General features: G+C 27.8%; 2 protein-coding genes across 2 annotated transcripts in view; one reads left to right on the top strand and one right to left on the bottom strand.

Annotated features, from left to right (window-relative positions):
* Positions 1-5,850: 5,850 nt before the first annotated feature.
* The window catches only part of LOC111629202 (protein jagged-1-like), a 33,059-nt gene continuing 22,428 nt past the window's right edge, over positions 5,851-16,481 (bottom strand). The window contains exons 16-22 of the mRNA XM_023373083.1: positions 15,897-15,923; positions 9,331-9,558; positions 9,130-9,251; positions 8,769-9,032; positions 8,558-8,689; positions 8,321-8,480; positions 5,851-8,215 (exon numbers count right to left, since the gene is read on the bottom strand). Coding sequence (XP_023228851.1) covers positions 7,758-8,215; positions 8,321-8,480; positions 8,558-8,689; positions 8,769-9,032; positions 9,130-9,251; positions 9,331-9,558; positions 15,897-15,923 — 1,391 coding nt within the window. The 3' untranslated portion in view covers positions 5,851-7,757. The remainder of the gene's footprint in view (positions 8,216-8,320; positions 8,481-8,557; positions 8,690-8,768; positions 9,033-9,129; positions 9,252-9,330; positions 9,559-15,896; positions 15,924-16,481) is intronic.
* LOC111629201 (splicing factor 3B subunit 3-like) lies at positions 9,698-15,029 on the top strand. The gene is made up of 3 exons (XM_023373082.1): positions 9,698-9,854; positions 10,061-10,338; positions 11,897-15,029. Exons 1-3 carry the CDS (start codon positions 9,738-9,740, stop codon positions 12,102-12,104), a joined length of 603 nt encoding a protein of 200 aa, XP_023228850.1. The 5' UTR covers positions 9,698-9,737; the 3' UTR covers positions 12,105-15,029.

Genomic DNA, 16,481 nt, shown 5'->3' with positions numbered 1-16,481 from the left:
TATTAGTATGACCAATCATAGTAATATATTTTTATTTTATAATCATTTCAATCAATTTTATAAAAGGCTTTTCATTTAAAAGCCTTTTATAAAATCTCAATTAACATTCTTTAGATTGACTTTCATCATTCAAAGAAACCTTTAATTTTGTTTGTTGATTGTCAGTCTATGTTAATTTCATAATGGATACAGACACTCAGTTGAACGACTATAAATCATACTGTTTTATTAGATTGTTGGGATGCAATTTGAAAAAATTGTAGACCTATAAATTGCCATTATTGTCCATCCATTCGTCTGTCTTTTCTTAATCTTGAGAACAGAGTTAGATAGGTGAAAGATGAGATCAGATATGGAAACTATAGGGGCAGGTGGCCCTGATTAACTATGTAATAATTTCTGATGCAAACTGGAAGTCACATTATTTCAATTCAAAAATTTTCCCCTGAAAGATGTTAGATAGATGACTGGCACGACGCTATTGTTAAAAGAAAAGCATGATATACAGGCAAGCCACTACTAATTTGAGGTGACAAGCATATATTATAAATTAAATAAATTAAAAATATGGTTAGAAATTGCAGCTCAGCATTTTGACAATGTCTCAATAAATAATTGCTTGTTATATTTTATTTTTATTTACATTTTACTTTTTAAATAGCATATATTTTTTTATAACAAAAGTGCTGAAAGTCTGAAGCTATAGTCAAGTTTGAAAGAATTGGAATGGCTTTGGAAGAAGTTTGACTGACAATCAACAGAATTAAAGATATTTTGAGTGATGATAAGGTCTGAAGATGAAAATCAATCTTAAAAACATTAATCAAGGTGTTAAAAAGAACTTCTAAATACAGTGGTGCCTCGTATAACGTACGCCTCGAATAACGGATGCTGCGAACAACGGACTTTCTGTTTGGCCGTTACGTGACTCGAGCAATGGACTGGTTGCGAACAATGGACTTTCCATTCGGCAGTTATGTGAGGTGAACAACAGTCTTTCTGTGAACAAGTGCGAATGATGTTTCCACTCTTTTGCCATTGCCAATGACAATCTGCTATTTTTATAATATATTAGTATAATTAAAATATATTATTAGTATATCTGAAGTACAGAGCTTCCGTTGGGATTCGGCTTGCTCCCTTGTTTATTACATACATCACCTCAGTGCAGGGTATTTACATTTATTCAAGTGTTGTGCAAATCATGGCTTCTAAAAAAACAGAAAGGTGATTTCAATTGAAACAAAGCAAGAAATCATCAGAAGGAGTGAAAGTTGACAAAAACTTCCTTGTCAAATGGGGAGAGGTTCAGGAGTTTACCAACACTCATTATCCAAACAGAGCTGAGGCCAACAGGATCAATGATCTCTACAATGACACCCTTGCCCGTCATTTCCGACAGGTGTTGAAGAAGAGAGAGAAACAGACCACCTTGGACATGTTTTTCAAGAAGCCAGCTGCCAAAAAACAAAGGATGGAACAAGAGGAGTTGACCCTGCAAGCTCCGGTAGCCTCTCCTGAATCTGACTCCGATTAAAAAACAATAAAAAGAGACCTGCTGAAATGTGTAAAAAGTCTGTATCTGTATGAATGTGTAAAGAAAGTGTTCCTCCACCTCCTCCTCACAACATCTGACTACCCGGCATAATTGGTGACTGCTCCATTTTCATTTTTTTATGGTACAGTACGGTTATTTTATGCTGCGGAACGAATTATATGTTTTAACATGTATTTCTGTGGGAAAATGTGTTTTGTATAACAGACTTTTCACTTAACAGACGTTCACCTGGAACGGATTAAGTACGTTATTTGAGACACTACTGTATAAGTTTATTTTACTACAGTTATTTTAGAACAAAGGCAGTGGTGGATCCAGAAAAACTCAAATGGGGTCTAACTCAATAATTAAAAATATTTGAGTGATTATAAGATGGTACCATGTAATAACATGTGCAAGATGATTATATTGGAATGATCCAATAAACCATATTTGCTATCATAAATATTTTTAAAAACAACATTTTGAAGCTTGAATAAATTGATTTTAATTTTCTTTGTTTTCTTTTTTAGTGTAAGGACTTAAACCCCTGTAGTCATCCCATAGATCTGCTCCTGTGAGAGAGAGATGTGATATATTAGTGGTATGATATATTCACTTACATATTCTTGGAATTCTTACTATAGAACTAAATTTGTTATTAAAGATTATTTTTCCTGTAAATATATTTTATCATCATCATCTTGTAAAATATTAAATGTTATCTTATGAAAATTAGACTGCTTTTCAGAAATTTTGTTCTGAATCATGAGAAAAATTCAAACAATGCCAACTTTTATACCATTTAAAGAAATAATTACTTAAATTTATAATGGTGCAAGAACAAGCATTTAAATAGAAATTGCTTGTTCCTGCATTTGGTTGAGTATGAATAATAAATGTGTTGTAAATCATGTCAAGATCAGACTAGATTTGAATGAATAATAATTCCTTACATTCTACATATTAAAATATACCTTGCTTTAAAACATAACTCTGAAAAAGCTTTTATTATTATTTTTTTTAAATATGTTCAACATTAAAATGTAGACTAATTTTAATTATATTAAGTACATTAAGAGCTTTTATTAGAAATTAAATATTATTTATAATTCTGTAAAGATCTGGCCTTGGTTTGCTGGTTTTATCATATTTCATGTTTCTTGAGGTAACTCCACCTATAAATTGGTTTCAAATTGTCCTTGGACATTCTATTGTTTGTCAGTATTTTATTAGCTTTCTGTTTAAATATATACACGATTGTATTGCAAAATCAACAAATGTTTTTTGGATTTAAAAAAAAATTGCAAATTAGTTGCAATTAGCTTATGGTTAGCTTGCAGTTTCAACCTAACTGAATGTCTTTTAAAATATGCCATTAAACAGTTTTTACATATTTTCTCTGTAATGTTAAAAAAAATTAGAAAATAAAATTTTAAATGGATTTATATTATCATAAAAGCTTTCGTCATAGCAGAACTTTTAATGTAAAATTCATTTTGAATAAAATTTTTTCAGCTATGTTAATATATTCTGTTTACTAAGCATTTGATGGACTCAAATCATATATTTTTGCTGCTGAGAAGGAAACTGAAAAATTAAAATCCAATCCTGTGCTGTTTTTCTTGAGTATTCAAAGTTTCGAGAACAATAAAGTTTTAATCGGCATTAGATTGTTGATTGAATCTTTATTGTTCTTGAAACTTTGTATTCTTATTATATAAAAACAAAATTATTTAATCGATAAAAAATTATTTAAATGCTAAAATTTAAATAAATGTAAAAGTCTATATCAAAATAGATTTTTTTTTTCCAAAAAACATTGAACATTTTTAAAAACAAGAACTAATTTGACATATTTTGTTTCTCTTCCTCCATTAAAATTTTTCTATAAATAAAAAATATTTCTATAAAAATTTTCTATAACTTCTACAAATAAAAATTATAAAATAGAATTTCAAAATACACAAAAAGAAAAAAAAATTCATATAAAATATTTCAATTTTAAATTTTCAATGAATTTTTCTGAGTAGTTATCAGCAAAATTCATTGCTTGAGAAAAATAATAAAATTTTCTGTTAAAAAATAATCCAAACATTTAATCTTAGATATATAAATGTAAGAACAGCATTGTAGATTGTTTTAAAATTCTATGGAGAATTTTAACTGCTTGCTTGTAATAAAACCTTAGTAGTTAAGATAACAATTAGATAACACATAAATATAATACATTATGATTAATTGCTGATATATCCAACATACTTAACAGATGATACATTCTGTGTATTTAAAAATGATTTAAGCTACTTAATAAGTTACAACAATTTAATGCATGACAGCATTTAAACATTGTTTTTAATATAATTACTTTAAAAAAATTCAGTAAAAATAATTATATATCATTAATCCAAAAGTATACGTTTATATTGCAGATGTAGGTTTACTCATTAGTACATCTCTTTGATAATTAAAATGTTTCAATGATAATATAGGTTTATTTTGGATCAAATATAAATTAAAAAAAAGAATAAGCAATATAAATCTCATTCAACTTTCATTCACTAAATCATTTTATATGAAGAATTTATATAATAATGTTATGAACATTTAAGTCTATTGAAATTAGATTTTTAGAACTTTTATTAATTAATTTATCTCTTCAATTCCATGAAGGCTAGGATATATTATTGTAATTATAAAAACGATCTGTAATCATATCAATTGAATATAATAAAAATACATTCAAAAACTGAATAAACTAAAATATATAAATTAGTAATTTACTGCTTAAAAACATTTTTGAACTTTCCAACTCAACATAAGTTTTTGAATAAAAGAGAGTACATACATAGAGTACTTTAATGGCAATTTGTCTAGTCTTGATTCCACCTTTACAATGGGTATCATTGTAAAGGCGGAATCAAGACTATGGTTGTGTATAAAATTTCTTTTGTAGATAAATCTAATGAGACTTACATATAAATAAAGATAAATAAGTCAATAATTCTTTCATATGATTTTCTAATAGTTATATAATGAAGTCAATCATCAAAAGTATACAAGATGTACTGTACATAGTAAAGATAAATGTATTAAAAGAAAAAATTTCTACTCTTTTTTGTAGTTGGTTTTTAGTGTTTTAGTATGTTTATCTTTACATATGAATAAATACATAAATAAAATTTATTATATTTTATTCAAATGTATTTATTTTAAATTTATTGGTTAAGTAAAAGGCATACGTCACTTCTTCCTGAATATGCCTCTGAAAACTGATTCTTAAAATTGAAACTTACGATTTCTTATTTTTATTTTTCTAACATGTATCAAAGATGTATTACATAAAATATGAAGTTCATTAAAAGCACTTTTCTCTTTAGTTGCATTTAAGGTATCTTCAGTTCAATTGTAATCAAAAACACTTTAAATGTAATTTAAAAAATTAAAAAAAACAATTTATTAAAAACATTTTATGTGATGTATCCTTTGTGTAGTTGTTTTCTGGAAAGTTTTTGTAATAGGTCAACTCAAATTAAATGCGTTTTAAATGATTTAGTGTAGATGAAGTATAAATTTGTTGATGATGCATAATTTACATAGTTTCATCATAGTTTATTGCTTAAACAGCACTGTTTATCATTAATGACATTTGGGTTAAAAACAATTTGATTGTTTTAAATTTATTGTCTTAATATGGATGGATTTTTAATTGGAAAATTTTTCTAAACTATTTTATTTCAAACTGTTTACTCCGATTAAAAAACAATAAAAAGAGACCTGCTGAAATGTGTAAAAAGTNTAATTAAAATATATCAAATCTTAAACTAATTTCTAATACAAAAGTATTTTTGAACACTATTTTATTTTGATATAGTAATAAGCACTAAATATATAAGCAATTGTAATATGTAGAAAAAATTTAAAAGATTATTTTATTTATATTAAAATATAAATCATGTTCTTCATTTTTGATAAGTTAATTTTCATAAGGATATTTTGCAAAATACTGTTGAATACCAGATATGAAAATATGAGTAGCCAATGAGAGGGAATGGATTTTACTATAATTTAATATAATCCACTTTTTAGATTATTATACAAGTATATAATATTACATTACTCTTTGTTATTTCTATAACATTACATAAATTTAAGAGAAAATTTTTAATATGAAAATTTACACAAAAAACAATTTTTCTTAGCAAACATTTGAAACAACTAATCAAATCATATATTTTTCTCTCAACATTTTTAAAATCATTAATATAAAAAAGTGTTTATATAAATAATCGTTTTTTAACTGTACATTATTCTTAAAGAATGTTAATTACTTATACCAAAACTCAAATTGCAAATCACAGATAAGTTGAAAGTTATCTCCATTTTAGTTTGAGAAACTTATGCTTAAAAAATTGATTAGTTTTATTGATCATTTGAAAAATAATATTATTATTTTTCATTAATTTAAAAATTGTTTCAATTACTATTAAACTTGGTAGATTATTATATGCTGCTACTATAAAATTATGGATTAAAGTTTGTAGAACCTTATATATGTCGAAAGATCTCAAAATAATTACTAAAAATAAATGTCGCATATTTTGACTGAATGTAATTCTGTAAAAATCAATAACTATACAGGATAAATATTATCCTGTACACTTATTGATATCTATATATTACACCAAAACTTATTGCTTGTATTTATGAGGATTGCATAAATTTAGTTTCAAAATCTTTTAACATTAGTTTCTTAAATTTTTTATCATCACTAGTGTAAGATAATAATAAAATTCTTTAACTTTCTAGACAATTGCAAGTTCTGTTTTGTTCAGATATAATTATTTTTAATGCTGTATTAATTGTTAATTTACTAACAGGAATGTATTTATATAAATATGTTATGTTCACTTTTTCATTTAATTTACTTGCTTAAATGATTCTTTGTATTTTATATAGTTTAAACTGAACTAATTTTAATTTAATTTGTTTTATATTGATGACTTAAATGTGAAATAACTTGCAGAAACTCATATTAAAGGACTTTATTTCTGGCAAAGTCACAAATTGAAAAATAACTACACAAAAAGCATATACTGTTCTAACAATTTTACAAAGCCAAAATTTCCTAATTAGAAAATTTGACTTTGTAGCCAGCTTTGAGACTTAGTAAAACATTTTCTCAGTCATTACAAAAAAAAGCATAGTCAAATCATTTTATAGAGAAAAATCTCTCCATATGTAAATATTGATAATTTTTGCACTTGAATTCATTCTTTTTTTTTTTTTTTTTGATTTCAAAATTAAAAACAAACAAATTCATATTCAAAATATATAGTCAAATATTTAGAAATCAAAACTTTCTTGTATTAAATTTTAAAGTTAAATTAAATTAATGCATCCCAAAATATTTCATTTAACAAATATTTCCCAAAATTACATCTTTATCAAATGCAAATTAATGTTTACAAAATTTAATAATTTAAGCTTCTGCTATATTTTCTTAGACATGAAAATTGTATGGAATTTAAAAAAAATGACTTAAAACTCACAACCTTTAGCCTAGGAAAAATGGCTATTTTGACAAAGATTCATTTACACATTCATGCATACCCATGCATTCACACACATGAAAATAGATGCAACAGAATTGATCTTCACAAACTTTTCATGACAAAAAATATAAATATTGTTGATTTGCATTTTGTTTTCATAAATTAATGATCAAATATACATGAAACATAATGAACATATATACATATTTACAAAAACAAAAAAAAAAAAAAAAAAAAGCATTCTTTTTAAGTTCATTGCCCAATTAACTTGGTACATCTTCAGTTGTTGCACTGGAAAAAACTGTACCATGACAACTCTTTATTTACAAGTTCATCATAAAGCATACTTTGGTATGATGGTGACGATTTTAATTATTATGACTTTTAAAATATAGGATAAAATGCAAAATAATGAATGATTAATGTGCTTGGAATGATTCATTGTGCCTCGATACAACACTAACCTTTGTGTTGATCTTCAAATTTGTGGATAAATGTCCTTTTTATATTGCATTTTTGTTGCAAATAGAAAACTCTGCACACACTTTATACTGCACTTGTAGAAACAAAACAAATGAGATCTGTGACAGGAGAGTTAGCAAAGAAAGAGAGTGCAAATCATTGAAAATAAATAAGATATTTTTTTAAAACATGGATGTGGTTTACTATACTATCACTTCTTTATCTGAAAGCTGCCTTTGGTGAGCTTTTAAGTTGTTATCTTTTTCAAAGTCTTTTTTGTTTGTATTGTTCGGTGCAGTGTTTTTCTTTGCTTCTAAAGATTGAGCTTTGTATATTCCACTGGGAATGTTAGCTCTATCTGTGTCATAATCAATTTCAGTTAGTTCTGTAGAATCATTAGTTGCCACAGAACATAGTTTATCATTGGTATGCAAGGAATTTCTATACCGTCGAATATTTTCTTTGTTTTGGTTGTTTGATTTTCCTTCGGCATCTAACTGATCCAATTTGCTACTGATTGAACAAGGCATCGAGTGTCCCGAAGAAAGTGGTTTCTTTTGACGGCAATGATGCATATAATACCATATTCCAATTCCAAGGGTGACAATAAACAACATTAATGCAATGAAGGAAACCAACACAGATATCAAATAATTTTGTCCTAGAAATAAAAATTAGTTATTCATGTAATTCATTTGATTTACAATTAAGTTCTTTCACTAAGATAACAAAATTAATAAATTTTTATAATAAAAAATAATATTACCTTTACTTTCTGGACTGACCATAGAAGTTTCAACTTTAACTTCAATAACTCCTGAAAGAGCAGAGCTATTTGACATTTTTCGACTTATGATGTCAGCCATGTTTTTAGCAACACCACTCACTACTGCATATGTTTCTAATGAAGGATCCATTGGTGTAGACTAGAACATAAAAACAAAATATTTTTTAATATAAACTTTAAACTTAATGGATGAAAATGATGAAAAGACAAACTTACAACAGCAACTTCAATAACATCACCATCATCTTCACGAACAGCACACAGAATTAAAATGGAATATGATAATAAGATGGTCTTATGTACAGATAATTTTCTTAATTGTTTACATAGATCTTCAACAGTAATTCCCTATAAAATTTCAATTTATACTCAATTATATCAATATGATACTATTTAAAATCATAAAATGAATATTTACAATATTTACCTGTGGCATTTTTGGTTTTTCAAACAGTAATGTAATTTTGGCACAATTATTGCTTGGATTAGCAATACCAGGCATGCAACCAGTTATTGGAAGTACAGTGGTATGTGTATTGTTTTCTTTCCATCTGCATTCACCACGAGGTGGACACGGTGGTGTAAAACAGGCATTTTTTATTGTTGGAATACACATTTGGCCTTTATCACAATTGATGATCTCTTCAGTTGTATTTATATGATGCAAACAGTTTGGGATTCCACACCATACCTGTCATTCAGAATTTGATAAATTATTATTATTATTACTCAAATTTCATTTTTACGAAAATAATTATATTTAAGAATTATTAAATAATTTATATTACCTGAGTACAAAACACTTTACCATTCTGGCATTGACAAGAATTGCAATCATGTTCCCAAAAACTACCTTCTGAATAAGAGATTCCTTGAAATTCACATGACATATGTATTGCTTCAGTAATCACTATAAATTTATAATATTTATAATTAGCTTCATAATATTTAAATTCTATCAAATATAATATTTTTTTACAAAAACTTACAAGAATTACAGAGTCTACCAGAACGTCCTACTGGACATATACAAGTGAAATCGCCAATTCCATCGACACACGTACTGCCTTGTGCACAAGGTGAATTAGCACATTCATTAATGTTTATTCTACAATCAGGGCCTGTAAATCCTTGAGCACATTCACACATAAACCAATTTATGCCATCAATGCATTTTCCACCATTGTAACAAGGATTTGGACTACAATCATCCTTATCTGAAATTTAAATAATCTATATTTTAATATATAAATAATAATAATTTAAAATATATTTTTATTGTATTTCCAAAATTCTGGTATCTTTTCCATTTTCATTTATTAATAATAATAATAATAATAATAATGTGTTTCATTTATTAATTTTTTCCTAACAGGATTGTCTTTCTCCACTTAGTATGCAGGCATTACCTGCAACTCCTGAATCATTGGCTATTGTTGAAATGGGCGGTTCTGAAGGTGGCACCAGAGATACAAGTGGTCAAGGAATATTATATCTCAATATTGGATTACAAGTATGAGAATTTTTAAATTAAAATATTGTGGACGTTTTTATTACATATTTAATATTTGTGTTAAGAATTAGAAAATGATGACATTTGTCCGTGCCATATGAGCATTGTTGATTAAATTGAAAATCTGATTAATATGAAATAATTTTAATTTAAGTTTTGATGATGACTTTTTCTAATATATAAGCTGATTTGTTTGTCTTTTATAGAATGGAGTATTATTAAGAACTGTATTGGATCAAATAACAGGTGATTTATCTGATACTAGAACCCGTTATCTAGGATCAAGACCGGTAAAGCTGTTTAAAGTCCGGATGCAGGGAAGTGATTCAGTATTAGCAATGTCTAGTAGATCATGGCTGAGCTACTATTATCAAAACAGATTTCACTTAACTCCATTATCTTATGAGACATTAGAGTATGCATCTGGATTTTCATCAGAACAATGTCCTGAAGGGATTGTTGCTATTTCCTCTAACACACTGAGGTAAAAATAAAAAGAAACTTCTTAATTTAGGAAATACAATGGAAACTCAATTATCCAAACTTAATGGGACTAAGGTTTTTCAGATATATAATCTCAGATAATTCAGAAACTCATTTGTTCTTATTTTTTGTACATCAAGCAAAATGAATTTTAAGTTTCATGAACTGTAAATACTGTAATGCAATTACTGTATTTGAATTTACTGAAATTCTAACATAATTTTATGTTTATGGCCTAGTTTCACGGTGCTACAATCAACAGATGACATAGTGATTTCCAGTTATGTGGAGAATTGAGTCTCTGTGTATTATACTCTTGGTATGTATAACACTACACATTGTTTTTATTTATTTATTTGCAAACCATTTTGGATAACTGAGTTTCTAATCCTGTTTTGGACAATTGATTTTTAAGGTAATTACAGTAATATCACTCTGTTAATTATGGCTAATATATTACTTTAAATATATTTTTTATATTATATAAATATATTACGGCTAATATATTACTTTAAATTTAGATTAATTTTCTACATATTTAAAATATTTAATATTTATAATTGCTTCTTTTTTAAGATACTTCTAGGATTCAAATACAGTATTTTTTAAAGAATGTGGCTATAAAGTTTTAGGACTGATTTTCTGTAGCATCAACAAAGCAACCCCATTATGAATTATCAATTGAACTTTATCTAACTGGCCTTTCTTAACACCTAAACTAGCTTTTATCAGTATTGGTTTAGTGCAGCTCTCCATGGATGTGTTTTGTGTGACATGTTAGGATGATGTCAAAAGAACAATGGTATACAATCAAATTCTGTGTTTATTTGAGCAGAATACTAGCAGAATAATTTGATATGATCCAGAAATTATTTGGGGTGGCTTCTTTGACTCCTTCCAACATTTTTCTTTGGCATGTGCAATTTCTTAGTGGGACAGAGGAAATCAAAGATGACCCAAGGAGCAGTCATTCAGCATCAAGTAGAAACAGGGAAAACATTAAATGAGTTTGACAGTTGTTGGCTTCTGACCAATGTACCATTCAGATGCTTGCAGAGCAGTTAAACATGGAGAATGAAACTGCTGCACAGTAATGCACATAATAATCTTACAACATAGCAGTTGTGTGTCATTTTCTAGCCTCCAGAAATGTCAATGTTGCACCACTCGATATTATTTTGATTTCACCCCAGCTGACTACTTCCTCTTTCCCGAATTGGAATTGAAGAGCAGACTTCCAGGATCCCTGAACAGGCTGTAGGACCATGCAAAGTGTTGTGTGGAGCTGGGAGGAATATGTCTTGAAGAATAAATTATGAAAACTTTTTGTATATTTTAGAAGCATTCTTAGAACTTTATAGCCACACTGTGTACATCAGTTCAGTTTCAAATTGTAATAGATTTGCACTATAATTTGAAAATACAGAACAATAAAGCAACTTTTTCAAGTAATCTTTTATTAGTATTTCAGATTTATATTATTATATCTCATAATTATTTTAAATTATAGACTTTTAAAAAATATTTAATGTTGTTTTAAAAATATAACTTTTATATAGAATTTTGGCTTTGGAAAAATTGGGAGCTGTCTTTAATCAAGTTTCAACCCCCTTGGAATATACTCCTCGAAGATTTGTGATTCAACCAGAAACTGGTTATTTAATTATTATTGAAACTGATCACAATGCCTACACTGAAAAGACTAAAGTTCAGAGAAAGCAACAAATGGCTGAGGTAAAATTTAATAAAAATAAGAGTTTATTTTGATGTAAATCCTATTATTATGATAAAATACAATACATTTAGAATAGTACAATTAAAATTATTAATTTATGATTGAGCCGATTGTGAAAGTTCATTTCTCCATACATAATAATTTATATAATATTGTATATGGTGTATAGTTTTATTTTATATACTCCTCTAGGAATAAGGGTTAATATAGTTAATGGCATTTACAATTAAATTATATTTTTTCCAAATTGTTTCAACAGAAGTTGTGTTAGAAAACAGTCTGTGTATTCTTGTCCCACAGTAGAAATACAAACATCACTATAACCTTTAGTTTGACAAAAAAGAACAAACTTTTTACACTTGTATATATAATGATTCAAAGTAGCATTTCCTTGTGTACAAGAAGGATATCTATCCAAATAATTAAAATTTAACTGGGAAAAAATTTAAGGTTAATGAAATTTATTTAAACATATCTGGATAATCATTTACTTTACTGCAAAAGGCAATTGTTGTTGATAAGAAAAAACCTGACATCTGTGCAATATTTCTGTATACTAGAGGTAGAACTTAGCATTGGTTATCTTTTTGTTCTCCTCACTGACAAAAAAAAATCATTGAATTCTAATATAATTATGTTACAATAGTAATTTATGGTCTTTGGTGATGAGTCAATTAAAGCTAAGAAAAAGCTGATTCGGTTCAGTAGACTATCCAATTGTGTATACCAACTATTTTTCAGCGATCTATTCATTGACAGTCCTTTTAAAACAGAATATGCTGTGAACACAAGAGAGGATGAGTCTGAGACAATATTTGATAAAAATTTAAGAACAAGTTTAATAAAACAATTATAAGGAAAGTACAAACCTAATTCAGATCTGTTGTTAGTATCGATCTCTCAAGGCCAAAAAGGTGACAAAAAAACTCAGTTGAATCAATCTTGATGTAATTGAGCAAAAAGGTCTCCATAAAGGTAAACCACACAACCAACTCAACATGAATAGAGAGGCAGCTAATTTTTTAAAGACAGGTGACTATTTCTCATCATACATAAGCTATCAATCACTACTTTTACCTTAGGTAGAGCTTTACCCTTCACAAAGGAAACATAATTGACAAAAGAACCTGATACTGATAAATGCATACCCAGGTAAACCACTTTGTTTAAAATGCTAATATCTATTATTTATGAAAAACTTATAAATTTTTGTTAGCCATCTTCCCTGTCTGAAAATCATAATCCTGGGCTTATAGAAATTAAACCCAAAGATGAATATTGTGATAGTAGATCCAGTTTTCTGTGAAAGTTGACTGGTGTTGTTGACGACAATACTGTATTACTTGCAAACTGAAGTAGTTGGATGTCTAAATCATCAAAAGTTGTATCATGTTGTTTACATAGCAAACAAACAACAAAAGGCTAATTAAAAAAATTATACCAGACAGCCAAGGAAATGACATGATTGGTCATAAATTTTGTCACATGAAACCAGCTGATATGTAGTCAAAAGGTCTTGGAGTTTTTAATGTTTACCAAATTCCTGGTAAGATTTATCAAAGTTAAAACATGGAAATTTTGGGTAATGAGCTATAATTCTCTATTTAGATTTTAAAAAGAGACGAGTTTGGCATGGTTACCCTATCTTCAAAAAATACAGAGAGATTTATATTTTCAATTCCACTTTTTCTTAAGTATGAGACAAGATTCGTCAAACCACAGAGAACAACGGGCATTATTAACCCTAACTCCCCCTCTTAAAATGCCAAGTTTCTCGCCAAGGAACATAATTCAACAATTACTACATGATAAAAATCATCTAATTCATTAGCAAATTTCTTATTCTGAAAACATGACTTAACAGCATCAGCAGGTGCACCTACCTTAGACTTATTCCAAACATAGCAAGTCTCAAAGAAACTGATTTTTCCATCCAAAAGACATTCAGAACTACAGAGAAATGATCTGATAATGGCAGACATTCTACTTTTTAAAGTCTCTATTAAATGATGTATGCTTTGAGAAATAATCATGAAGTCAATAATTAAACAACCAATACTTGAAAGAAAAGTCAATTCTGCAGGATAATCTCTTCTGGTTTGCCCATTGAGAAGAATAAGGTTATGTTCAATTAACCACTGTAAAAACAGTATGCCATTAGTATTGATTTTTAGGTTCTTTGATCGCCTTGAATTGTAAATATTTCGTGATTAGTTGTATTCAAAAAGTATCAACTTTGTGACCAACATGTACATTAAAATCACCCATAATGACAACTTCGTCAAACATTGGTGACCAGGTTTCCAAGATATCGGAACGAATCAAGATGAATGTTTTGCTGTTTTTTAGTTCCAGCATAATCAGTATTAAGGTGGATTGAGAAGCAAAAATGTTTGAATGAGTTAGACTAACCACAAGTATATCTGGGTAAAATCCAATAGCTCAAAATAAGCTTTAGATTCATTAAAGAAAAGAATACCACCACTAGGCCTTCCTGGGTCCGTAAGTTTATCCACCAATATTATATGAAAGTTTCAATTTGCTAGCAATAACCTACTAAGAATAACCACCTCAGATGAAACCAATCAGGTTGCCACTAAATCCATACATTACAGGTCTGGACAGTTATACATGTAACTCGTAATCACCGAGCTTTTAGAACTAAATCCATTACAATTCCAGAAAGATAAGGAAGCTGATTGAAAGCCCAACCCAGATTCAAGTCCTGGAGGGATGTTGTGCTGTAGAGACCCCTCAGATAGTCTGACACATGAGAGAAGTTTAAAATAAAAAAGGAGGAGGAAGTTCAACAAGCTGAGACTCCAAGATAGAAAATGCTTATCATCTACAAATAAATCATCATCGTGTAACTAGACTTGTCTATCTTTTAAGTAAGAAACCAATTTCATATGGTTGTAAACATGAATTGGCAGACAAATCCGGTGCCAAACTAAATGTAGCCCATCTATCTGTCAACTTGTTGAAATTTTAATATGAATTTCTGNCCGCACCTCGTATGATGCAACATTGGAAAAATTAATATAAGAGATTTTGTTTCAAAATACACAAACTGGTTTTTGCTTGTGTCATAGACATCTTTTAACACGGCATTTTACAATATAGCATTGTTTTATTTTATAAAACATACTAATTAATTTTATTGTTAAAAAAATCAATTATCTCACACAAGTATTATTTATAATAATATAAAATTCATTTTATATTATATAATAAACATATTTTATTCATTTTTAACAGACTATAAAAGCTAGATGCCCTAACTGTATATTAGTTATATACAATGAGAATACTTAGAATGTTCTTCCCTGAGCCCTTGGGCCTGCAATCTAGTTTAGTCAGCAGTAAAAAATGCATTCCAAGATTGTATTGATTAGAAAGTTTTAGGATTTTTTTTATCTCTGAAATGCTTTCATTTAATGATTGAAATCGTTCCAATACATCATAATTTTCATGTGCTTTTATTGTAGAAATATTTATATGGTTATATTCCATTTAATAATTATAATATTTACTAATATTTTTCAATAGAAGTTTAGTTAATGTAATAAAAATATAATATAATTACAGTTAAGTGTAAATATGACATTTAAAAACAAGTTAATAAAAAACTTACTTTGTTTACACATAGGACCCATCCAACCAGGTGCACAAGTACAACTGAATGTTCCATTTATTTCAGAACACATTCCACCATTCCAGCATGGAGAAGTAGCACATGGATTGTCAACTAAAATATTATATAATTATTATTTTTTATATTTCATGCATATTTATGTTTTACTTATTGCACTAAAATATCTTACCTATTTCACAATTAACTCCAGAAAATCCTTCTGGACAGCGACACATGTATTCATCTGGTGCATTATTTTCACATGTGCCACCATTTTGGCACAACTCACGAGTTCCACAATAATTTAAATCTAACAAAAACCATTAGACTTTAAAAATTATTGCAAACTAAAAAAATATAAATGAAAAAGAGGGAAGAAAAAAAATTAACCTTGGTCACATAGGATTCCTCCCCAATTAATATCACATATACACTGCCATGGTGAACCATTACAATAGCCATGTTTACAACCTGGATATGGCATACATTGGTCACATAATTCTGATTTCCAACCAGGTCTACATCTAAATAAAATTCAAGTAAAATTGTAAAATTCTAGATAATGTTATATTATTCTATACTTAATCATTATTAAATGCATAAAAGATAAAATTACACATTATTTACATAAAAGAGTAGGCAAATGTAATGTGTAGATAATATTACATTCTTTCTAATTTTAAAATGTGTAGATATAATAGGAACCAATCTGTCCAGTTTCTAATGTGAAGCATTGCAGCAGTTTATCTGATTTAAAAATCTCTACATTGAATGA

The sequence above is a fragment of the Centruroides sculpturatus genome, unplaced genomic scaffold (genome assembly GCF_000671375.1).
Source record: "Centruroides sculpturatus isolate CEXI.00-Female unplaced genomic scaffold, Cexi_2.0 scaffold495, whole genome shotgun sequence".
Taxonomy (NCBI): Eukaryota; Metazoa; Arthropoda; class Arachnida; order Scorpiones; family Buthidae; genus Centruroides; species Centruroides sculpturatus.
The sequence above is the reverse complement of the archived record's forward strand: the minus strand, read 5'-3'. Positions and strand labels throughout refer to the sequence as shown.